Source organism: Delphinapterus leucas, chromosome 9 (genome assembly GCF_059928025.1).
Source record: "Delphinapterus leucas isolate spDelLeu-1000000601 "Yukka" chromosome 9, BTC_Dleu_Yukka2, whole genome shotgun sequence".
NCBI lineage: Eukaryota > Metazoa > Chordata > Mammalia > Artiodactyla > Monodontidae > Delphinapterus > Delphinapterus leucas.
In genome coordinates this window covers 2494802-2520533 of record NC_143137.1, presented here as the reverse complement: position 1 = coordinate 2520533, position 25732 = coordinate 2494802, and the positions used below count along the sequence as shown (strand labels likewise).

Below are 25732 nucleotides of genomic sequence, written 5' to 3'. Positions count from 1 at the left end.
CATCAGCATTGATTTTTCATTTTTAAACTTCTTCAGTTTTCGCAGTTTGAGTGTTAAATGGTCTTTCAATGATTTTGGTTTTTAATTTTCCTAGTTAATGATGTTGGGCATCTATCTTTTCCTATTTCATCGTAGGTAAGAGGAAGCATAGATATCGTATTATAGTTTCTTCTTTTGCTCATTAATGAACAAGTCCAGAGAAATTAAGATCTCATGTTGAGGTGAAAAAACTAAGATTAGAAGTCTAGTGAGAGCCGCTACTTATAGCAAAGCTTCCCATACTTAAAGCACCAGATGTTCCCTATATATTTGAAAATATGTTTTCATTATTAATAAAGGAAAATGTAGCAAACTTAATGTGAAAGTACCCAAACCCTGAAGTCCTGGATAAATTTCCCAGTGGTCTACAAACTTCGCAGTGTGTAATAGGAATAATACATTGTCATGTCTCTTTTTTCCACAGTGAACTTGAAGATGACTTACTTGGAGAAGATTTGCTCTCTGGCAAAAAGGTAAGAAATACAGGTCTTCCTGAAACTAAATGATAGTTATTTAATTGCATTTAAAATATAGGAATACATCTTATGCATAGGATGTGTTACTGGAAAGTTGGATATAGATTAAAATTTTGTGAATCGAATTACTTTTTAAATGCACAAAGAGTTGAGTGTTTAATTTGTTAGTAAGTTCTTCGATAACTTAGAATTCAAGCCCTAAACCCTTTGAAGCAAGTACTTTAGCTCCTGCTATGCCAAGGCACTCTAGCAGGCACTGAATCTCTGAAGGCGGCAGCAAAGCTGCCACTTGCCGGAAGGAAGCAGCAGCTCCTTCCTTAACATTCAGTGGTTAGTATTTGCATACTGGAGCTGGGATTTACTTTTTGGGAATATTCAGAGATAAGCATAAAAATAAACATACTCAAATGTGATACATTTTCAGATAAATAAGAATAAAAGTCTAAAACCTGATGTAGGTTTTTCTAAACTCTTGATCAAGTAAAAACTTGAAAGCAGTTATCGTTGATGTGTATATCTATTTATATATCGTGTGTGTATATGTATATACGTAACTCTACATATATATATATATATATATTTTTTGGCTGCGTTGGGTCTTCGTTGCTGCGCGTGGGCTTTCTCTAGTTGTGGCGAGCAGGGGCTGCTCTTCGTTGTGGTGCGCGGGCTTCTTATTGCGGTGGCTTCTCTTGTTGTGGAGCACAGGCCCTAGGTGCACGGGCTTCAGTAGTCGTGGTGCACGAGCTTAGTTGCTCTGCAGCATGTGGGATCTTCCTGGACCAGGGCTTGAACCTGTGTCCCCTGCATCGGCAGGCGGACTCTCAACCAGTGCACCACCAGGGAAGCCCCATTTTTTTTTTTTTTGTGGTAAGAAAAAATTACTTGTTTATAGGATACTGCCAAAGGACTCGTTCCTTTTTTTTCTTTCATTAAGAGTTATAGTAAATATGATCATTATGCTTGCTGCTTCTATACTTATTTGACTGTGCATCTAAAAATCTGGGGCTTCCCTGGTGGCACAGTGGTTAGGAATTTGCCTGTCAATACAGGGGACACAGGTTCGAGCCCTGGTCTGGGAAGATCCCACATGCTGCGGAGCGACTAAGTCCGCGCTCCACAACTACTGAAGCCCACACGCCCTAGAGCTCGTGCTCCACAACAAGAGAAGCCACTGTGGTGGGAAGCCCGCGCACTGCAATGGAGAATAGCCCCTGCTCGCTGCAGCTAGAGAAACCTACGCACGGCAGTGAAGACCCAACACAGCCATAAATAAATAAATAAATTAAAAATAAATAAATAAAAATTAGTCTGGGGTAGTTAGCCAGTATGCCATATGTAGAATCTCGACTGGCAAATGGTTATATCAAACTGAGAAAACTTTCTGAATGGTAGGTGTTTTAATTACAAGGTTAGAAACAATCCAGTCAACGTAATTTTGCACTTTTGTAACAAGTCTTTTTTTGTTCAAGTGACATGCATTAATTAGATTTCTTTAATTAGAATCAATCAGATTTGTCAGATGAGGAGCTAAATGATGATCTTCTGCAGAGTGATAACGAAGACGAAGAAAATTTCAGGTACTCAGCATTAGCTCATTAAAAATGTTCCTTATGTAACTAAATTTCTAGTGACTAATTTATAATTGTAGTGGGATATAAATGATAATGTACCGTATCTTTAACATATGATTATATTGTAAACAGGATATTAATGTAACTCTTTGATGTGGAAGCCATATATATTTTTCTATAAATAGATCAACTGTTTAAAGTCAGTGTTGGTCTTGCATTTAATGACCTCTGAGAGGTCTGTTGAGTGCTGGTTATAAAAGTTCAGTACAGGTATATGCACCACTCTTTTTTAAAGAATTCCTTTATTTGGGTGGGGGGCAGTGGCCCCCCACTCTTAATACTGTTGGTCACAGTTTGATGTTACTGCTTTTGTTTTCATTTTAGACAGTTTTTATCTATACATATCTAGTAACTGAATTGCCATTTTGAAAACTCCTTTGGACTGTACTTCGCCTCTAGTTGACTATCTGAATATAGTTGTTTTCGTCTGTTTGGGCTGCCATAACAAAATATCATAAAAGGGTAGCTTACAAAGAACAGAAATTATTTCTCACGGTTCTGGGAGCCGGGAAGTCCTAGGTCGAGGTGCTGGCCTGGTTGGGTTCTAGTGAGGACCCCCAGCCCTCTCACTGTGTACTCACATGGCTGGAAGGTGTGAGGGAGCTCTCTCGGGTCCCTTTTATAAGGGCACTGATCGTATTCAGAGGTTCCACCCTCATGACCTAGGCATCTCCCAAAGGCTTCACCTCCAGACCACCATCACATTGGGTTTTAGGATTCAACACATGAATTTGGGGGGGGGGCACAAATATTCAGTGCATGGCAATAAAGAATATTTGTTGCCGACATAGTAACGCAATTAGAAGAGGAAGAGGCATTTAGTATACTCTGTTAGATGGAATAATTTTTTCAGTTTTATGAGGAAACATTTATTGTGAAAATATAGAGACACTTTTTGCTTATAAATGTAGTTAACAAATATATTCCATTCATTGTTGAGCTATAGATTTGTAATAGTTTTTCTAACATAATGGGTAACAAGTTTTAAATTAATTTATTTTGTCAGCTATTTGTTTCCCGGTTCCATTCCGTGACATCATTATTATATTTTGATCTTTTGAGTTAGTTAAATTGCCCTTGAAATAAACCTTTGGAATGTTTTTAGCCATATGTCTTCAAGTGTATGTGGCGTGTTCAATTTTTTGTTAGGATTGGATACTTAATAAATGTAAACTTAGATTTAGCTACAAAACCTTGTGTTTTAAGTGTTATTATGCATTTTTAATTGTTTGACATTTATCTGTTGTGATTTAACAGGTGGAATATGATTTCTGTTTTTGCAGTTTTAAAACTGCCCTCGTTTATTTTACTCAGAAATTAACTTTTTAAAAAAAATTTGTGGCTAGTATAAACTTTAGTTGAACACTGAAATGTATTTTCATGCAGATTTTTAATATTTTGATTTCTTAAATAGGAGCTTATAGTTTGCGTCATAGATTTAAAAAAGAAAACAAGTTCTTAAAATTCCATCTATGATTTTCTGTTTATAGAGTAAATGCTCCTAGTTTTACCTGGATGTTTTAGAAAATAGATACCACCCATTTCATTCTGGAAGTTAGAATGAAACGTAGTCTGTTTGCTTTCAGTCCCGGACTTTCGCCAGGTAGACCTGTTTCTCCCGGTCACATAGGCCGCAGCTGATGATGGAGGGGCGCCTTATGCAGTAGGAGTCTGCTGCTGGCCCTGTGTACGTGTAGTGCACTGAGCTCTGCGGTGTGCAGGAGGGATTTGTAGTGCTGGCTTAGTAGGGAGCACATTGAGTTTTGCTTGCAGTCATTGTTGTTGTCAGTGTGCATTGAGCAGTCACTGGAGTAACTTTTCACTGGTCTTTCTAACAGTTAACTTATGCAGTGATTTAGTTTTGAGCTTCACTCCAGTTGCCTGCCTTTCTTTGTATTTTTGTCCCCTCTAGTTCTCAGGGTGTCACAATTAGTCTGAATACCACATCTGGCATGGTCACATCGTTTGAACTGTCTGACAACACTAATGACCAGTCTGGAGAACAGGAATCCGAGTATGAACAAGGAGAGGATGAACTCGTTTATCACAAGTCTGATGGATCTGAACTGTATGCTCCTGAGTACCAGGAAGAAGGACAGTATGAAGGCCACGGTGCTGAGCTGGCAGAAGACCACATCGAGTACGCGGGGGAGCCGGAGGAGGAGCCGCTGTACAGCGACGAGGTGTTAGACATCGAGATCAACGAGCCTTTAGATGAGTTCACAGTGAGTCTTTCTCCTTTGTATGGCCGAAGAGAGCATGGCTGCCTGGGTACAGGTTTCTAGACTGATTTGAAATCTGTTTCCCTCCCCTGGGAGGGCGGGAAATTAGACCTTATTATCACTGTCTGCCAGTTTCTTTATCTGCGCTCTGACAAAGTTTGTGTTGACAGCTTGTTTGGCTGGAGGTAATGCTCCTTTGTCATCCTGGAAGGCTGCACAGAATCGTGACCTTGAGGAAGAAAACAGCTTTGTGTGGTGGAGATACACTGTCAATTGTTAGAAGTACTTAATGCAGGGCTTTTATCCAGGCTTTAGACAAGATCTGATAAAGTCCTTCTAAGGTGAAAAGATTATTGACCTGCTAAAGACATCTTTAAGGTGCTAATATTCCAGAGTGATTGATGTCCTGTTCATTCATCCTTTTTTGTAACTGAGAACTGTCTAAACATGAATAAAGAGATTGGAGGTTAGTTTAGGAAATGTCACACATAATTTGTTATCTGTAATCAGGAAGCAAAGATTGCACTGATTTTTATTTCAGAAAGGTGGTTTTGGTTGGTAGCTTTTTTTTTTTTTTTAGGTTGAACTGTCAAGAAAGAAAAAGGTATTAGTGAAAGATTGCTCATCTGTCTTCATGGTTTATCATTAAAAAAGATTTGTTTTTGAAATAAGCATTAAAAGAAATTTATGTTGGAAGGGCATGACCTCCATAGGTGCAGTAGAATCTTAGGGTTTTCAGGGTGCTGGTCTCCCCCAAGGTACAGTGTGAGTGGGGCTGCTGGAATGGGGTGGAGGCATGCAGCATTAGGGCTAGAGTTCTGCCTTTATCTCTTAACGTTTCCATTCAGAGTAGGTAATTTTTCATTTGAGAAAAAATTTGTGTGTGTGTGTAGTTTTGAAAGACACTAATCGTTTACGTGGAGCCTTAGAATATTTAGTTCCAAACACAGTTGCGTTTATATATCACAGTGTTATTTTTAAGATTTATTCTTTTTGAATGCTTTCTCTTTAGTAGATATAGTAATGAAAAAATATTTCTAGGTTTGGTAAACAGAATCCTGTAAAAGGCATCATGGGTCCTTGTTTTTTCGATAACTCTGTAATGGTTTCTTTTGGTAATAAATCCTTCAGTAGTGTGGACAGGTGCTCTCTGGTTTACTGGTGTGTCCATATACTATGTTAAAGTGAGACACTGTAAATTAAAATGATTCTTAAAAATTAAGCCAAGGTCTTTAAAAAATGTGCCCCGTTATTCCCTGGTTAGAGCGTTTTAGTATTTCTACTGCTCATCCCTAAAATAAGATGGTCAGTCAGTCACATCCCTTGTAAATTCAAAAGCTCAACAGATCTTTACCAGTGTCCAAGCAGTGGGGACGTAAGTATTGCTGAAATATGAAGCATAAAGCGTGGCCCCTGCCTTCTGTGAACTTAGACTTTAGTGGAACAAATCACAGTGTGGAAAGTGCTTGATAGCACTTATGCATGGTCACATAAGAGGTATCTCTCACTTTGGTGTTCTTGCAGAGTTTGTTGTAAAGAGAATTTTTAGTAAGTGAGGACTTTCGCTCTCTTATTTTCCAAACTTGAGGTTACATTTAGGCCCCGTGTTGTATAAAATCCAACTTAACTCTCCAGCATTTTGTGCCTAAGATTCGCATATTGAAAAGACAGAAATGCAAGTTCATTATGCTCACAGTACTCCTCCGCGCTAAAATAAACCTTTCCAGAATTTAAAAAAATCTGAAAGCAAATAAATTTACTTAACTGAACGTGTCCAGATATTTTCACAGAGAGTTGTGAAGTTTAAAGGTACAAGGTGAAGTTAAATGTCTGTGAGCAGTGTCAGCTCACCTCAGTATATCCGGCTTTACAGCCACACTCATTCTTTCCTTTCTTTCCGGTTTCTTTAAGATTATTGGTTTCTTTATAGACATCACAGTGGTAGAATCTGGCACTGCCTCTTCTTTGCATGGGAAGAGAAAAATGGACTTAAGCTGTGAAATACTTTTCTCCAGCTCTGCAGTGCGGGCCTCTTACTGTCTTAGGCTGTCACTGGTGCACAGATTAATTAATTATTCATTATTAGAGTAACGAACATATGAGTAGATTGCAGTCCTGTGTATCCCAGTGGTATTTTAGTTTATTAAATGGTTTATTTAACTGTGGTTCATGTCCTAGTTAGGACTTGTTAACTCATACTCTAAAGCTAGAATTAACTCTGTACTCATCACGAGTATGTTCTGTCTATTTGAGCTCACATGTAACGTCACAGGGAGGAATTTTGTGTATAACTGGGAGTGGAATCATAAAATCGCAGAATTTTACAATTGGAAGGGACAATCTTACATATGAAGAAACTGCATTTTCCCATAAAAAGTTGGTAGTAAATTGTGGTGTTCTTTCCTTTCATACTCAAAAAAATTTCTTTTGAATTTTGCTGTCCTAATCTTGAGAGTGAATTGGGATTTGATGTAAAAACTTGTATTCTTGTATTAGGAAGAGATGTATATTATTTATTATTCAACAGAATATGAGAACGCTGTCAGATGATTTATACTTTTGAACACAACCAGATTTACTTAGTGCCTTTAAAGTTAACATAGATTGAGATTTCATAAGACACTGTTCTGTAAAAACAATTTCAGATTGGTAATTTATGTAATGGATAGCAGATTTTTGTTTCCCAGTGAGAGTTCAGTGGTGTAGACTATTCTCCATTGTATGTTGGCTGACAATTTTGATTAGCATCGTATGGCCTTATTTGAAATCCGACAGTTCTGCTCTCAGTGAATCATGGGTAGTGATAGTTGCTCTTTTAGGTAGGATGGTAACAGTTTTTTTGGGGAAGTAAAATGCAGTGTGTTTGGACAGTCTTGCGAGACGGTTGTGGGGACTAAGGTGGTCTGTCACCTTGGGTACAGCTGCTGTTCTTTGTAGAGAGACTGTTGGATTCTGTGCAGTAGGGCTGTGCAGGTCCCGCAGCTGGTCCGCTCTTCCTTCCTGCCTATTGTTCACTTGAGCTGGTGGCCAGGGGCACTGGGGAGTTCAGCTCCCCTGGAGTGAATCAGATCTTGTTACTTGTAGTGATACCTGTAGGAGCCCTTCTTTCCTTGCAGTTGTTGTTTCTAGCCAGCTTGCCTGCTTCCTTCCCTATGCCCTCAAGAAATGCCTGCCTGCTGCCATGCCCTTACATTTCATGCAAACCTGGAATCATCCTTCTGATTCAAGAGAGCGGCTGATGGAGAAACTAATTCTAACATGTAATTTTAATACAGCTCCTGAGTTGAATTGAATTGCTCATACTTTTGTTGTCTTCTGTTGCTATAAAAATGGTTCGAATTGGGCATGATTCCAGCCCCCGTACTGCTGCTGAGCTGCTCTGTGCAAGCACATACACACTTTCTTTTTAAGATTATATTTCCTCAGTGTTGGATTTGAAGAAGAGCTACTTGTCAGGGCCCTTGGAGGTTGAAGCAGGGTCCGTATCACTCCCTGCAACGATTGGGTTGGCATACTGCTCTCTTGCTCCCATGAACACTCAGGGGAGGCCCCATTCTGGTTTTGTGCTTAGTGCTTTTCTGCTCAGTCTGATAATTGCCATAGTAAAATTTGCTAACATAACTAAGCATGAGTCATGAAGGTGAAAAGTGCTTAAAAACCCCAAAGCTATATGAGAAAAACTTACTTTCTCTTTAATGGCTGTTAGGATGAAGAATACTTGCAGGCTTGTGGGCAACAAGGGATGAAAGAGCAGGAAGACTGTGTTGCTGAAGAGGAATTAGATGAGATTACTGATTCCCAGGTTGCTCCTGAAACTGAAGAGGTATTTGTTCATCTTTTAAAAAGAGTCCAAAAGTTTGCTGGAGTTTTTTTTTTTCTTCCAGATTTAAAATGAGCATCTTTTTAATATTAGCGAAAAGTTGATACATCTCTTCTTTGAAGTATGAGTGTAGTTTAAAAAAAAGAACAAAAACAAAACCCTGAGCTCTCTAGAATCTTTGGACAGTGAGTTCTGGTTAGCTGTGGCTTCCAGATAGCTGTTTGCCCTTTGAGTGTTAAGAATGTTTTTTTTTTTTTTTTTTTTGTTTGCGGTACGCGGGCCTCTCACAGCTGTGGCCTCTCCTGCTGCGGAGCACAGGCTCCGGACGCACAGGCTCAGCGGCCATGGCTCACGGGCCCAGCCACTCCGTGGCATCTGGGATCCTCCCGGACCGGGGCATGAACCCGCGTCCCCTGCATCGGCAGGCGGACTCTCAGCCAATGCGCCACCAGGGAAGCCCCTAAGAATGCTTAAAATGTTTTATGGGAGTGTGGGTAGAAATGTTTTGAAATGCGCAGTATATGTTAGTGCTTTGAAAGGAGTGCTGTAATTATTTCAAATTAGTTAACGTTAGTTAATTTTGACCATTATTCAAAAAATACTGCAGAGTTCCCTGGATTTAGGTGCTGTGTTAGGTATTGAAGAAATAAGGATGATTGAGAAGCTTGGTTCTTGTGCTCAAGGTAATTGCAGCCTCATAAAAGGGAGAGAAGACGTGAGCAAATTCCAGTGATGTAAACATAGAAGTAAACCTCCTGGAAGAGAGGCTCAGGTACATGCTTTAGCAGCTCACACAGGGGGCCTCTCTTGTCGGGTGTGTGTCTTGAGGATGGATTGGGGAACCGGGGTGGGATGTGTTGAGGCTTTATGGAAGAGGTAGCCTGTGAAGTAGGTCTGGAAAAATAGATGTCATTGGATGAATAGAGGTGTGCTCTGAGACGGAGGCTTATAGATTCTGTTTTCCAACCTTAGAACTTGTCCCATGGGTCAAGCATGTGAGCCACAAAATCATTCTATAGTCTTAGAACTTGTGGGTTAAAATTTTTTTTTTCCTTAATAATGTTTTTTCTCAGTTATTTTCCTTAATACTTTTTTCCCTCTTTTTCCCAAGAGATCATGAAAAGTGGTATTTCACTGGCTTAGGTCATTCCTTTAGGTCTTACACCAGTGCTTTAGAAACTCAGTATACAAAACATTTACCCTTATCTTTTCCCTAATATAATGCTACGACAGAGTATATGATCACGTACAGACACTTTCTGGGACACCCTTGCTTTTCCCCAACGAGCTAAATTTGACTTCTCTTTTTGTGCTTTCTCTCTGTCTCTCTTGCTATTTGAAATAATTTGAAACTTAGAGAAAAGGTAGAATAGTAGAACGCTCCCTTTTCCCAGATTCTTCAATTGTAGGCACATATATTCAGCCCAAGGAACCAAGACAAAGCAAAAGAAGATGTCAAGTAAGAAATGGTTCTCCTGCTGGTGACTGCTCTGTTCTGAGTGATGAGCCACCGAACCGAGGCTCAGGGAGACCAGATTTAAGCGGGTCGTGTTTAGCACCACGTTCCGCCCAGTGCAAAGCCAGTACGAGCCTAGATTAGGTCAGACTTGTGAAAGGGTGTTTTGGCAAAAGATCTCTGAGGGAGAAATCTAAGAAGCTGTTAAGGCGTTAGGGGGGACAGACGGAAGTGGCTGTGGAGGTCATTCTGGGGGTGAGTAGTTGAAAGGGAAACCTGGGAATCCAGCGCCAATTATTTAGTTCATTTCCTCTTCATTAGTTTGTAGTATTTTGTAGTTGGAAAATTAATTCCATTGTGTTTTTTTTCCGCCCAGTAATTTATTCTTTCAGCATTTTAGGTAATACTTCTCCTTACTCGGATAATGTATTGTGTTTGTAGCATATTTTAGAGTGAGAAAAGGTTTTGTAGATTTTAAGCTTTAAATGATCTCTGGAGATATAAACTATTTTATTGTAAAGCAGTTAAAGAATAAGAATGCTGGTAGGTGTTATGCTGTTGCTTGGGTGCCTTCGGACACTGATAAGGTATGACTTGTAGATCTAGATGTTTCCGACTTTGGTTCCTGAACTGTATTCATTAAAATATTGAAGCAAAAGTGGATTATTATTTAAAAAAATGGTAATCTTACCTTCCATTTTCAGTGTCTTCTGAACAGAGAGATTGAGGGAGAGAGTTATCTTTGGAGGAACATGAATGATCAGACCCAGCCCTCAAGTAAATGAACTCATAACATGTATGAGTTAATATAACAATATCTCAGACATACTTATGAAGGCTTAATCATCGGGGGAAAAGTTAGATCCCTTTCTTGTACCTTATGCCAATATTGATCTCAGATTAATTCACACCAAACTTTACATGTATTAGAAGAAAATGTTTTAATGTTTTAATAATGGTGTGTTAGCCTTAGGCTTACCTGCAAAACAGAAAACTCACCAAATAGTACAAGTTTATTTCTCATGATGTCAAAAAATTCCAGAAGGCATTTCAGATCTGGTATTGGCCTCACAAGGTAATCAGGTACCCAGGCTTCTTCCAGATTTCCATGGTACAACTCCAGGGCTGCTGGTCTTACCATGGTCCACATCCAGCAGTGGATTGCAGGAAGACTGAACGAGACCATGCCGACCCTTTGAAGACATGTCCCAGAGTTCTCAAACAACACTGTGTAAACATCTCATGAGTTACGTCTTAGTTACGTGGCTGTACCTCACAGCAAAGGAGACTGGTGAATATAGTGTTTTATTAGGTGACAGCATATTCAGTTAAAGCTGGGAGTTTCATGATTAAGGACATGATAGAGAATGAGTAAAAATGAGTACCAAGTTGTCTTGGTTTCACTACTCTGCTACTCTTGGTATTGGGCCTTTTTAAGCCGTAAAGGAAAAGAATGATTTGATCATACAGAAATACCCCAAAACACTATAAACAAGTTTAGAAAGTCATAGAGAAGTACCCCAAAACACTATAAACAAGTTTAGACAATATGAGGAAATATTTACACATGAGCCTAAGAATTAGTATATGTAGTAAAGTTAATATGTTCGGTATGGAAGAGTTAATATATTCAGTATGTTCCGTATATACAGATGAGCACTCCTGTAGAAAGAAGGGCAAATAATGTGAGAAAGTAATCCAAAAATAACATAAGCAAATGATCACTAAGTATATAAAATATATTCAATAAAATAAAAATTATAACAGTTGAGAATTCTAACCTGTCTTAATATTGGCAAAAATCAAAATCATTGGTCAGGTATTTTTTATTCTGTTGGGGGGATTATTTTGGAAATATTGACTGCCAGAAGAATTTTCCACAATTCTGTCATGTCTCTGCATGTTTGGGGGAGCAAAGCACCTCCTTTGTTCCCGACAGTCTTTTCAAGGATGTTTTTGTAGCAGCATCTAGGAAAGACGTATCTTTCTCTGGAGTAGGGGGCAGCCATGCCTTCTGCTCATTATAACAGTTCCCTAAACTCAGTGCCCCTCCTGTAATACAGCTACCTTTGCACAGGGTCACCTGGCCCTCTTTGTCAGATGACCCAATGGGAATTGGGGCTTAGGGAGCTGGACCCAAATGCTACTGCTATTGTTAAGAGTAATAAATTGTCCTAGTCTGTGGCTGAGAGTCTCGTGCCTTCTCACAGCCTCCATGAAACAGTGGCAGGCTACCTTATTAACTTGCAAGAAGAGTAAAATTGCAGACCCTACACTGTTCGTGACAGTATCAAAAGCCTGAAAGTCCTTTGGCTCAATAATTCCACTTTGATGAAGTTATCCAAGAGTTAATCTAAGATGTGTTGTTCAAGGATACATGCAGTGGGTATTTGTTTGCAGCGTTGAAAATAAGTGGAACCAATGTAAATAGATTTTTCTAAGAGGTTGAATAAATGATGGTCAGGGGACTGCAGGTTGCCAAAGGATGCCCTTGCTCTATTGGACATGGAAAGAGGCTCGTGATGCGTTAAGTGAAAAGAGCAGGCTAACATTTCCTCCCCTTAGGTTCCTCCATAGCTTTGCATGTTTAAATGTGTGTGTGTGACTCTCAAACACATGTCTGGATGGATAAAGACAAATGGTGATAGTGATCACCTCTGGATGGTGGGATTATTTTATACTTTCTGTGTCAAATATTTTAAAATGTTTTTGCCACGAATAAAATAACTTGTGAACAGGGAAATACAGAGAGGTTAAAATTTGACCCTTGGTGATTTGGAGGGGAAAGAAGTAGAATGCGTTTGTTTAACTCCTGTGATTTCTAGTTGCTGCTAACTCACTTGAAACATCTTAATGCTTGTTTTCTATGTGACTCTTTTTATAGAGAAGAAAGTAAACTCTCATCCAGATTACATAGTTTATACCATCTGTTAAGAGGTATATTATCTGCTTTTTCTTTTAAGCTGTATGTTCCATAATTTAATTTTATATATAGTATTTAAAAATATTTTTAAAAAGTCACTCACACATTTTCCTTATCCTCTGTCCTTGATTGTTGGTTTGTTTATTACCTTGTTTTTGTTGCTTGTTTTTGTACTGACTGAAAATTCTATGTATTGCTCTTTGCTCTCAGGACTTAATAGTCCTTCTTGGAGGCAGGTGTTGTGCTGGTCTTTTCTCCTGGCAACAGATATTTTGGGCTTGTTTTCTTCCTCATAGTGGAATCGCTGAATGTCAGTCAAAGAGATCATTATTGAGAACTTGTATGCATGGTACTGTTGTGGGTGCTGGGAGGTATTATTTCAGTACCTTTTGGTAGGCTTTGCTTTTGGAGGGCTGTCCTCCCATCCTTTTTAGTAGTATAAATATATAGTCCTCAGGGAAGAGCAGCAGTTTTATTTTGCCGCATACACCTGTGTTTTGGTGTCTTCCTAGTTTTTTGACCCATTTTCTTAAATTAACTGTCTGCAGCGTGTTGATGAACCAAACCGTTGCACTCCACCTTGCGTTGCAGCGCTCATGGCTCTGGGTTGCTTAAGATGGAGGTGGAAGGCATGTTGCAGTTTTTCAGATGACTTCTTTCTAGGAGTTATGTTTAAGTACACATTAGAATCTGAATTATGGAACTAAAAAGTAATTTCAGTTGAAAGGTCTATTTTCAGTGGCTCCTTTTATTTAACTAATGTTCTTCCTTGGTTAATACAAAGGAATCACTGTACTCGAAACAAATTAGAAAGACCTAATTATGAAGACTAACTCTCAAGCCTTTCTAATTACACAGCCACTTCAGTGTCAGTGATGCTTTTGTCTTCAAACATGGTTAAAAAGGTTTTGGCTTGTATAGAGGAACAAGTGAGAAGTTTAAAAATATCTTTGCACTAGTTAAATTCGAAACTTTTAAAATTGTGATAACATTTACATTCAGTGATAGGCATAGATCTGAGGTATACGTTCAGTGTTTTGATACATCCAAGTTACTATCCTTCTGTTGGTGAGAAACAGTTCATCACCCCAGAAGATTCCCCCTTGTTTCTTTCTAGTCTGTCCTGACTCCTCTCAGAGGCAAGCCGTGTTCTTAGTTCTGTCGACTTAAATTAGTCTTTCCTAGTCTAGAACTTCATGTAAATGTAATCATACATTTATGCAATCAGTTTGTGACGATGTAATGCTGTGTGTCTAGCTTCTTTTGCTCACCGTAATGTTTTTGAGTTTCATCCAAGTGGTTGTGTATGTCAGTAGTCAACAGTTCATTCCATTTTATGGATATACCTTATTTGTGTTCTCCTGATAATAGATATTTGGGTTGTTTTCAGTTTTGTTTTTGTTATTATGAATAACTCAAAGCTTATTTTACACATCGTTTTGTGAATGTAATTTTTCGTTTCCCTTGGCATTAACTAGGAGTGGAATTACTGAGACAGGATAGCAGTGTGTTTAATGCTATAAGAAACAGCCGAATGATTTTCCAAAGTGTTTGTACCATTTATACTCCCACCAGTCATGTATGAGAGTCTCAGTTCTCCCATTAGTTTATCTAGTTTTTGTACCATTATTTGTTGTAAAGGCTTTCCCATTGAGTTGCCTTAGTGCTTATGTTGAGAATCAATTGACCACTTAAGTTTAGGTCTCTTTCTGGAATCTCTTTTTGTTCTATTGCCAATACTACACTATCTTGATTACTGTGGCATGAAATCAGGAAGTGTAATTTACCAGTTTTGTTCCCTTTTCAAGATTGTTTTGGCTATTCTCAGTCCTTTGAATTTTGCATATAAATTCTGTAATTCACTTGTCAATATCTATTAAAACTCCTGTTGGGATTTTTATGAAAATTACATTGTATCTTTAGATCATATTGGGGGAAAACATCGTAATAACCATGTTGCCTCTTGATAAACACAGTTTAATTCTTTCTGCTAGTTTTTTTATTTCTTTCTTTTGCTGCGATCTCCAGCGCTATGTAGAATAGAAACATTGAGGGCACTGGTTTTTGCCTTGTTCTTCATAGTAGGTGTAAAATATTCAATATTTCATCAGGTAAGTCATATAAGCTACTTGGAGGTTTTTCAGTCAAACTGAAGTTCTTTTCTATGTCTAGTTTGCTGAGATTTTTTTTTTTTAAATCAGAAGTGAGTGTTGAATTTTGTCAATGCTTTTCTGCATCTGTTGAGATAATCTTGTGACTTTTATCCCCCGTTTTATTAATGTGAATTAAATTGGCTTTAAAAACTATTAACTATATTCCCAAATTAATTTCCATTTTGCAGGTTTTTCCATTAATGTCCTCCTTCTATTCTGGGATCCAGTCCAGGGCACCACATTGTTGTCTTGTCTCCTCTGGTCTGTAATAGTTTGTTGGTCTTTCCTTGAGTTTCACGACCTTGACAGTCTAAAGAAGTACTGGCCAGGTGTCCTGTGGAATGTCTCCCAACCTGGGCTCATCTGATGTTTTTCTCATGATTATACTGGGGTTATGGGTTTTTGGAAAGAATACCATGGAGGTTAGGTGTCCTCATTCCATCATACCACTGGGTACAGGACCTCCCTGGCAATGTCAGCCTTGATTATGTGGTGATGTGGCCTTTGCCAGTTAAAGATAGTAATTCTGTAAAGTTACTATCTTTCACTTTCTGTGCTGTCTTCTTTGGAAGCAAGTAACTAAGTCTAGTCTGCACCCAAGGCGAGGGAGAGGAGGGACTTAAGGTCTACTCCTGGAGGAGGGGAGAGTATGTACATATATTTGGAATTCTTCTCGAAGTAAGATTTGTTAAATTGATTTTTGAATGTTAAATCAACCTTATGCTTCCAGCTAAACCTCACTTGGTCGTGACAGATTTTCCTTTTATTTTTTGCTGGATTCCATGTGCTTTTATTTTCTTAAGGACTTTTGTGTCTGTATTCACGAAGGAGGTTGGTCTGTAATTTTCTTCTCTTGTAATTTTTGCACAATTTAATTGCTCAGTCTTTCCAGCTTGTAAATTTTAACTGTTGGTAGAAATAGATACTTTTTGTATTTCATGATATAGTAAAGAAGTATCCTCTGTCAAATATTTTGTAAGCACTAAAAACTTTTGGGAAGTTTTTTAAAGCAGTGTTCTCTATAGTTGTTTTCTATTGGGTTGGCCAAAGAGTTCCTTCAGTTTTTAAAGTAAAAATAAAAGACACATTTTTCATGTTCATCAAGAACTTTATTGAACAACACATTCACCCTTTTGTTCCACTACCTTCTGCCAAGAACTGCAAATAACTGTACCAGGTGCCCTTTACAGTCTCCCAGGGAATTGAAATGTTTTCCATTAAGAGAAGTTTGTAAATGGAATCCGAAGATGCAATGTCTGGTGAATATGACAGATGAATTAGAACTTCCCAGCCAAGCTGTTAACAGTTTTTGCCTGGTCATCAAAGGAACGTGCGGTCTTGTGTTACCCTGATGGAAGATTATGTGTTTTCTGTTGACTAATTCCGGATGCTTTTCGTCGAGTGCTGCTTTCAGTTGGTCTAATTGGGAGCAGTACTTGTTGGAATTAATTGTTTGGTTTTCCGGAAGGAACTCATAATGGAGGACTCCATTCCAATCCCACCATATACACAACGTCACCTTCTCTGGGTGAAGACTGGCCTTGGCGTGGTTGGTGGTGGTTCATTTCGCTTGCCCCGCGATTTCTTCCATTCCACATTATTGTACAGTATCCACTATTCGTCGCCCGTCACAATTTGTTTTAAAACGGAACGTTTTCATTGCAGTTAAGTAGAGAATTGCATGCAGAAATAGGTCAGGAAGGTTTTTTTGCTTAACTTAACCAAGCTGGTGCAAATGATTTTCAGCACTCGTTGGGATATTTTGAGTATGTCGGCTGTCTCCCACTTGGTATAACATTGATTGTTCTCAATTAATGTCTTGATTTGATCGCTGTCAGCTTCATCTGGGCTACCCGACCCTGGAGCATGGTCAACGGAGAAATCTCCAGCACGAAACTTTGCAAACCACTTTTGACACGTTCGATCAGTCACAGCACCTTCTCCATACACTGCACAACTGCACAAATCATGTTTTGCATTTCAGTTGCGTTTCATTTGCCTTTCTTGAAATAATAAAGCATAATATGCCAAAAATGTTGCTTTTTGTCTTCCATCTTCAGTATTAAAATGGCTACACAAAAATTCAACAGTTTTGATACTTTTTTTTTTTATGCATGCTGATATGACAGCTGTCACAATACAGTCTAACAAAATTGTTTTGAATGAAGTTAGAGACAACTACGTGTGCTCCTGGAGCCACCTTACAGGAAAAACCAAACGAACTTTTTGGCCCACCCAGTATATATGATAAGACTTTAGTGGACTTGGCTATTTTTAAAGAACTTTCGTGATGGTTTTCATATGCACCCTCTGTTAAGCATTACAACTACATGTTTCAGGTTTTCAGGATAATTAAATAGCTAAAGATCAAACCTCCAAATATTTCTGGCAGTGTCTATAATGAAATCAGAGATTTACATACGTATTTAAATTCTTACAAAATATAATCTTAGGCTAATTAAATTATTATATTGTTATCCAGCACCACCCTTCAGTGGAATTTTAGTTGTGAATGGAATATTGTGAATATGTATGAATATTCCATTCATAAGTATCTCTCTGCAGAGAAAGTCAGCATTTTGGCAGGTAGGTTAGTTAGTTAATTCTATAAGCACATAGGCAAAGGAGATGCCCAGTATTTAGAGTAAGAGGTAGTGACCAGTGGCTGAAGGAGCGAGTCTAGCTTAGTGAATGTTGCCAGGTGGCCTGCACTTGAGGCAACTGAGACCAGGCAGTGTTTCAGTTTTAGCTCAGGGCTTGTATAATCCTTGATGTAGTTCAAAGCTGAAGTGGAATGGACCCTGCGACTTGGACCAGAAGTTTGCATTCTAGGACATTCCATCTCTCAAAAAGCTACCTTGTGCCATCCTTTTTGTAGTCAGGCCCTCCCTCCATTCCTAATCACTGGTAACCAGTGCAGTTTTGTTTCTTGGAGAGTGTCATATATGTGGAATTGTCACAGAGTATCACCTTTTGAGTGATAAACCTTTTGACTTCTCTCAATCAGCATGATGCCTTTGTGATTGCATCCCAGTTGTTGTATCAGTAGTCCATTCCTTTTTATGGCCGAAAGAGCATTCCATGGTTTGGATGCACCATAGTTCGTATATCCATTCACTATTGTTTCTGTTTTCGGTGATCCAAAAGAGAACTGTAAACATTTTCCTGTAGGTTTTTACGTGAAATGACTATTGTAATAGAATCTTTGCTTTATTGGTAGTGATTTCCTTTCCTCCTCTGTGGCCTTGCTACTTAAAGTGTGTTCTGTGGACCTGCACGTTGGCTTCACTTGGAGCTTCTTGGAAATACAGAATGTCAGACCCTACCCTGGACCTGTGGAATCAGAATCTGCATCTTAGCAGGATTCCCAGTGATCGGTATAAACCTTAAATTTGAGAAGCACTGCTCTGGAGCATTAATGGCGGTGGAGAAGAGTATTTTGTAAGTGAGTTGACGTTTGCTCAGTTTGAACGTAGTGCAGCACAAACATGGCTGGGTCCATCTCGCACGTCACTCATTCTTGGTTTCAGATATTCAGTAAGACAGAAGTAATCGTATTAAACCAACAAAATGCCAACATTTTGGTACTTCAAAATTCTGTAGTGGAGGGGCTTCCTTGGTGGTGCAGTGGTTAAGAATCTGCCTGCCATTGCAGGGGACACGGGTTTGAGCCCTGGTCCAGGAAGATCCCACATGCTGCGGAGCAACTAAGCCCGTGTGCCACAGCTACTGAGCTCGTGTGCCGCAACTACTGAAGTCCACGCGCCTACAGCCTGTGCTTGGCAACAAGAGAAGCCACTGCAATGAGAAGCCCGCGCACTGCAACAAAGAGAGTAGCCCCCACTTGCTGCAACTAGAGAAAGCCTGCACACGGCAACGAAGACCCAGCGCAGCCAAAAATAAAATAATTAATTAATGAAAAAAATTCTATAATGGACTTCCCTGGTGGTGCAGTGGTTAAGAATCTGCCTGCCCATGCAGGGGACACAGGTTCGATCCCTGGTCCAGGAAGATCCCACGTGCCACAGAGCAACTAAGTCCGTGCGCCACAACTGTGTTCTAGAGCCCGCAAGCCACAACTACTGAAGCCCCCGCGCCTAGAGCCCGTGCTCCACAACAAGAGAGGCCACCCTAATGAGAAGCCTGTGCACTGCAACCAAGAGTAGCCCCCGCCCGCCGCAACTAGAGAAAGCCCACGCGCAGCAACAAAGACCCAACACAGCCAAAAATAAATAAGTAAAATAAATTTAAAAAAAAAGAAATGGACTAAAATTAAAAACAAAAAATTCTATAGTATGCTGAGTATCAGAATACTGAAAAGTGGTTTTGCAATCATTAGGCTAAAAGTTACAGTTTACATTCATTATTTTATTTTCAGGCATTTGATTCTCTACTTTAGGGTATATAGCCATGAGTGTGTGCATTTTTTACACAAAATGTTGGGGAAAGGATCCAAAATGATTGTATCTTTTTTTTTCTTGCACACTTTCTAATGAAGTAGTTCATATTTGTTTCTGTTAAGAGTAAAGGACCTGTAAGAATTATGAATGATGAGACTAAAGGAGTAGTTTCTGGGTCTTTTTGTTTTTTTTCAAGTTTACCAAAAGTCTAAGTGAACCTAACGGTCAGAAGGTACCTACCTTATTACCTAACAGTAGGTCACTAAGATGTAACATGAGGTGAAAGTGATTAGTGTCAAAAGGAACATGAGTTATACAGAAAGAATTGATGAAGAAATTACTTTTAGTTTGGGACCAGATTGGGCAGAATTTTTATAGGAATCCTGATGTAATGAAATATAAGATAAAAACTGGTTTTAGTGTGATGTGAATGAAGAAAAAAAATAGTTTTATGGTTAATAATCTGAGCCAGAGGTGGTAATGAGCGAACACTAGGCAGTGGAACGAAGTAGAAAGGGGTGAGAAATGTTACAGGAAAGATTATGGAGGCTGAAAAAAACCAGATCAACCCAACAGCAGATTTGGAGCGCTTGCCTGGCATTGAAAGTCAAAGTAGATGGGGTCAGGAATTACAGGAAATGTGGAGCCTGTTTAATGGGAAGGAGTGTGCTGTCATCTAATGTGAGTTACAGGGTGGGTTATATGCTAACAAGCTCATGGAACACTAGTGTTAATTTAATTAATATATTGAACTTTGTTTAGCTCTGAATTAGACTCCAGGCCAGCAGGGATTTTTGGAATTCATGTTTGTTCTCTTAGAAGTATAAGTAGTAACAATGTGTAAGACTTTGTTTATTAACCAGGAGTAGGAATTTGAATTTTTTCTAACATTGTTAATTTTTAATGTTTGAGATTTTGTCTCCTGGGATCAGTTTAGTGTTTCACATGGCTTTACAAATAGGACATTTTGCAGTATTTTTACATCTTAAATATAAAGAGCTTTTAGGTGTGCATACACGTATGTGTATACATAACCATTATTCAATATTTAATTCAAAAGAGTATGAACTCACTTTCCCTCTTGGTTTTTGTATGTCTGCAATGTAGGGAGGCATGGAAACTTTGGAGCTGCAGAAGGACATGAAAGAGGAGTCAGATGAAGAAGAGGAGGATGATGAAGAATCTGGACGATTACGTTTCAAAACTGAAAGGAAAGAAGGAACAATTATTAGGCTGTCAGATGTAACTAGAGAGAGAAGGAACATTCCAGAAACTTTGGGTAACGTTTTTTGCCTGTCTCCCATCCTTCACTCCCATTTCAACTTCCTCCATAGTACTGTTATGATTAACGAAGCAGATAAAAAAAAGTTGCCTTTATAGAGTATTATGCATGGCATTTACAGGGTGGATGGTCGTTGTGAGGTGAGAGCTGAGTTACGGTGCTGTACAGGTCAGTCTATAAACATGACTTGTCTTCTGGATTAAAACATGTTTGAATAAAATATTTGATTTTTTAAAAAATAGTTTTTCTTTTGGAGTCTGTGGCTGCTCTCATGCATACTGTGCGGTTCCTGGCTGGCTCTGGGAAGGTGGTGTGGGGTGGTGCGGGGTCATTTTACCCTTCCCGAGACTGTCCAGGTTGCCAGGGCTAATTCTGGGCCAGACTGTTTTTATTTTGTACCTTTTAGTGTTATTATAACCATCTCTCTTTGCTGCTGTTGTTCTGTATGCCATTCCTCTCAGTGTTCAATGAGACAAGATGACTTGTTTGTAGCACAGTCAGTTGAACATCACTCCTGTTACAGACCTACTGCAGGCTGTTGCTAATCAGCAGAGCCTTTTCCGGTATTGACCCCCCACCCCCTCTCGTCTGTGGCTCTGTCTAGTGCCCATTGCAAAGAATAAAGCAGTGGTTCTCACATTTGAGCGGCAGAATCACCCAGAAGACGCGTTAAAACACGTATTTCTGGATGCACTCTCAGCTGTTCTGATTCGGTAGCTTTAGGGTGGGGCCCAGGGAAGTTGCGTTTCTGGTGCGTTCCCGGGTAATGCCGTTCCTGCTGCTCTGGGACCCTTACTTTGAGAGCCACTGGGATATTGTCCCGTACTCCAAGGAGGAGGGTAGGAGGGTGGAAGGATGGAAGGACAGAGGGTTGTTGTTCTTGTTCTCTGGTCTTGGTCAAAGTAAAAGTCAAGAAACTAACCATTAGTTACTACCTTTATTACTTCATAAAAGTGTCATTTGTAACCGTTTTCAGTCGAAACCCTGAGCATGTGTCTTTAAGTGGCAGATAGGAATTCTCTGTCAGGGCACTAAGCTCACAAGATGCCAAAGTTAACAGTAGTGAGCCAGTCTTACCATGTTCCTTTACTGAGTGAGGTTTGTGGAAAGGTTGACCTAGAGACTTAGTGTTCTCCATTTCTTCTCCCTCCAGTTTCCTCCTTCTACCTTTTGGCCCAGGATTTCCCTAGACTGTTCTTAAGTTATGGTACAAAGTTGCCGGTTAGTCTGAACCAGTACACCATAGGTTTCTAAGAAAGCAGAGCTGAGAAGTTGGGCTTGGGTAAAAGGAGATGAATCAAAGATCTTAAAACGGGGATGAAAAGACCAAAAGTATCCGTCAGCAGGAGTAATTGGTAACATTACAGAACAAGCTTATTGGAATAGATAGACATCTCAATCTTGGGCTGGGATAAGATGAACAAAGGAAAGATGGCGCCCCTGGCTGAACACCAGAGGGCAATGGGCAGCGGCTTATTAGGGAAGGAGGGTGGCATGTGGGGCAGGTGGTGGTGGTGAATCATCCCTTTTCTGCTTCTGCGTAGCTGGCCTGTGGCTTTGTTACATAAATTGGGGAACATATGTGTCAAATCTTAATAATTGGGATAGCTACACGTTCTAAGGATGTGAAATCACTTCACAGACACCGTCAGGAATGGTGGCCTTCCCTCTCTGCAGCCAGCTCCTTATGGGCCCTGGTGCATTTCATGGATCACCCTCCCCGCATCCTCAGTGCCCTTGCTTCTCCCGTCCCCTGGTCCTCAGCTACAGTCTTCTCATCTCTTTTCACTTTACCTTGACCCAAGCACTGACATGTTCTGAAATGTCCTGCTTGCCTGTGTTCATAATTTGTACTTGTTTCATTCCTGCATCTCTTTCTTTTCAGGATCTTTGCCTCATTTCATTCTTTTCAGGGTCATTTGTACTTCCTTAACTGAAAAGAATTTGTGTCGAATCTTTTTTTTTTTTCCTTTTTTTCTTTTTAGGGCATTTCTCAGTTGCTATAGTCATGTCATCCTGAGACAGGAGGGTGGAAGGTGGGTAGTGATGGGCAGGTTGGCCCTTTACATATGGGCAGAGAGGGCCTGGGGTTCTTAGAGGCAGAGTATCTGAAGCATAAACAGTTTGACCATTTACCATTTTTTTAAATGTTAAGAAAAAAGGCTTTAAATGTATTTGTGCAGAATGTGATTCTTTGGCTAGATAATAGGGCAAGTAAAAATGATACTTAAAAGTATCTTTCTCTGTTCCCTATTTGTAAGCCCTAACTTAAGAAAGCTTAGTGTTTGAAAACATGAGTTTTCTAGTAACTGAAAAGTTAGGATTATTCCCAGTACAAAAACGATTTTTCTGTTCATTTTAGAGATTGGTTTCCTAAAGCAGTGAGCTCCCTTATTTCCTTAAGACCCCTCCCCCCAACAAAAGGTTAATTTTATATAGAAGAAGAATATTCAGTGAGAAAGAGAAGCTACTACAGTATTTGGTATACTAGAAATTCACATAAATTTGTACTCATCATTTTGTATACTCCTGGTGATAGAAATATCAGTTTCAGGTTCTGTATACAGATGCTTGCACTTACTTGATTGTATAAAGCTGCTTACCTACTCTTTGTAATGGAATTGAAATACCTTGCTACCGGAGTATATATGTCGTCTCATATGATATGTGTTTCTTGACAAATGGTGTCTTTTAACATTCTGAATACAAATAAAAACAATTATTTTGTGATATCATTGATTAATGTTAAGAACACTCCACTCTAAAAAGAATGAAATGATGGTCTGGCATCCCCCATTTCTGACCCTTCCATCTGCATGTGGACTAGTGAGTTCTTTTCAAAATCTGGAAGGGCATTTGGTCACTTTTAGTCTTCTTTACATTCAAATATATGATGTCATCCTTAAATATGAAGAACACTAATTCATATTTATGACAGTCTTGACCATTGTAGAACCTAATTCACAGTTGTTGATCTGTATTTTGAATTACAGATTGGATTAGATAAGGAATTTTGGGCTTTTACCTGAGTTATGATCTTAAGTAGTGAGCTTTTATCCTCAACCAGGATTCTGGGAATTAAATACCTTAGAGAAAATGTGACTGTTTCTCAGTTTTCCCAAGGATGGTACAAAACTACGTACTTAGGAAATACATTCATTCATTACATAAAAAGGACCCCATTGGGTAAAAGGGCTTAATTCTCTCACAGAATGCAGTTGAGAAGGGTTTCTAGCACATGCATGTGTAAGGGAAAGCTTTATTTTGAATGGAAATGTCAAAAGCCATCTCTAAAACGTGGGTGTCATTGACCAGTTACCCTGAAGTGTCGGCACAGCAGTTCAGAGCTGCCAGTTCTTTTGCCCTAGGAGGTGGACCTCAGATTCTCTTTGGAAGCAGTACAAACAATAAATGAAAGACTATGTTTATTTTAGTTAGGCTTTGACAGTTCATTCTGTTTGAGGAGGCACCTAGATTTTGCCGTGTCCTCAGTTTCACTGGCACATGTAATATGTTAAACCATGTTTTACTGCTTTAACCTAAAGACCGTCGTTGTTATGCCCACATAAAGTCCTCTTGAAATAATGTCCTCGGCTAATTTTGCTTAAGGCAAAGGATCTTTGGGAAAAATATTTTCATCTAGTAATAAACAGTTTAAGGTCACCTAGTACCAGCAATAGGATACTGCCTTAAGTTTACACGATGGTCCTTGTATTTGCAAGATTTTCACAAATTTCTTGATTCAGTTATCTGTTTAAAAAAGAAAAAAACTCAGACTGTCATTTGTTTTTATCTTGCCAAGTAAACTGTTTTATAGATATTCATTATGTATTAGTTCAACTATTATGAAATTATTTATATGTAAATATGTTTTTCTTAAGCACATTTTAGAAAGGGACAACACTGGAAAACCTTGTTACATTGAGCTACATCTCTACTTTGTAATATGGACATAGTTCAGAAAACACTTAAAGGGAAATTAACATTTCAGTTGAAGTTACAAATGTAATTTCCATCCTGTCATATTTTGGTGACCTTTTGTGACAGCTTGTCTCAATTGGAGGAAAGCATTTTTACTTGCTGATTAAAGATGTCATTTGAAACCATTTTATTACTGGGGATAGTGAAATTAATCTTGACACTTAGAACCACTAGCAAAATAATTGCTGATTCACTGCATAAAATGTGTATGTGAACCAATCATGTAGTCAAGATGAGAATAAAAGTGTGTGCTTGTTAAGAAGAGATTAAATTTTCTTTTGTATGGAGTCAAAGATTCATTTGAAAGGGAGGGGAATACCATAGAAACAATTTCAAGAAAATGAAATGTGGCTTAGAGGTTTTGGAAGAGTTTGGAGATGATTATGGAATCCAAGGTAGGAGATAAACTGGTAATATTTAAAATTTACCCTTCACTGTGGAAGAGGGCATAACAATCCTTCTTAGTAGAATTCAGTGAAATCTTTAGAAGGTATTCATTTATCAATGGAAGATATATTATCATAACTTAGATAATGTTTTAAAATAAAGGAACCCATATTTGAATAAGTTAGCATTTTTCTTCTAGGAATTCAGAATAATGTGCCAACTGAAGTTTCTTAGGGCCAGAGCCTATATGTTTCTTGTATCCCTAAAGCATTGGTCAGAGAGGTGAGCAGCCCCTACTGGGTGTCCCAGAAATATCTGCATTAATGAGTTTTTTTCTTTTCTGGCTTTGCTCTCATTTGCTGTAGCTTCCCTATCAGACTGCATGAATATAAGCCTTTCTTCACAGAGTAAAGTTGTTATTTAAAAAAAAAAAAATCTGAAAATCTGAAATGACAGTATTAAATAGGTTTCCATTTTTTATGAAATTAACTTAAGTATTTGACTCGAGAGTGATTTTATTAGTTCTGCTTTTAAAGCAGAACAATCAGGAATTTGTCATTTTTGAGTCTCTGTGTCACTGTGTATTAACTAATACTTGTCCTGGTTCTGCTTAGAAGAGTGTCCTGGTTTAAGACTGGGGGAGCCAGGTCTTGACCAGCGTCATCCGCCATCACTGCAAGATGCCTAGCAGATTAAGGGCGGTGGTTGGGTTGAACTTCAGCTCCTTTTTAGCTTCCCTCAGCACAAATGAAAACACTTTAAAATTTACAGGCGATCCTTGTATTTTATTACAAGGGAAAGGCATGTCTTCCATTTAACTGGTCTCACTCATGGGGCCTGAGGGTCTCTGTGATTGTATCCTACTTGATGCTGCTAGTTGAGTAGTTCGTAGTGGGTGAAGCACTCGCTGTTCCTAAGTTTCATTGTCATGTAGTTCTTTCCTGTTTTTCCCTATAAATCTG

At 39.0% G+C, this 25732-nt stretch overlaps 1 protein-coding gene across 10 annotated transcripts in view; it reads left to right on the top strand.

Annotated features, from left to right (window-relative positions):
• RBM33 (RNA binding motif protein 33) overlaps positions 1 to 25732 on the top strand; it is a 117344-nt gene that overhangs the window by 20104 nt on the left and 71508 nt on the right. For 8 of the 10 annotated variants that reach the window (XM_022576632.3, XM_089917119.1, XM_089917125.1 and 5 more), the window contains 5 exons: positions 464 to 512; positions 2016 to 2092; positions 4059 to 4371; positions 8075 to 8191; positions 20228 to 20399. In XM_022576632.3, the coding sequence (XP_022432340.1) occupies positions 464 to 512; positions 2016 to 2092; positions 4059 to 4371; positions 8075 to 8191; positions 20228 to 20399 (728 nt within the window). The remainder of the gene's footprint in view (positions 1 to 463; positions 513 to 2015; positions 2093 to 4058; positions 4372 to 8074; positions 8192 to 20227; positions 20400 to 25732) is intronic. The other 2 variants (XM_089917123.1, XM_089917127.1) reach the window with 1 other exon arrangement.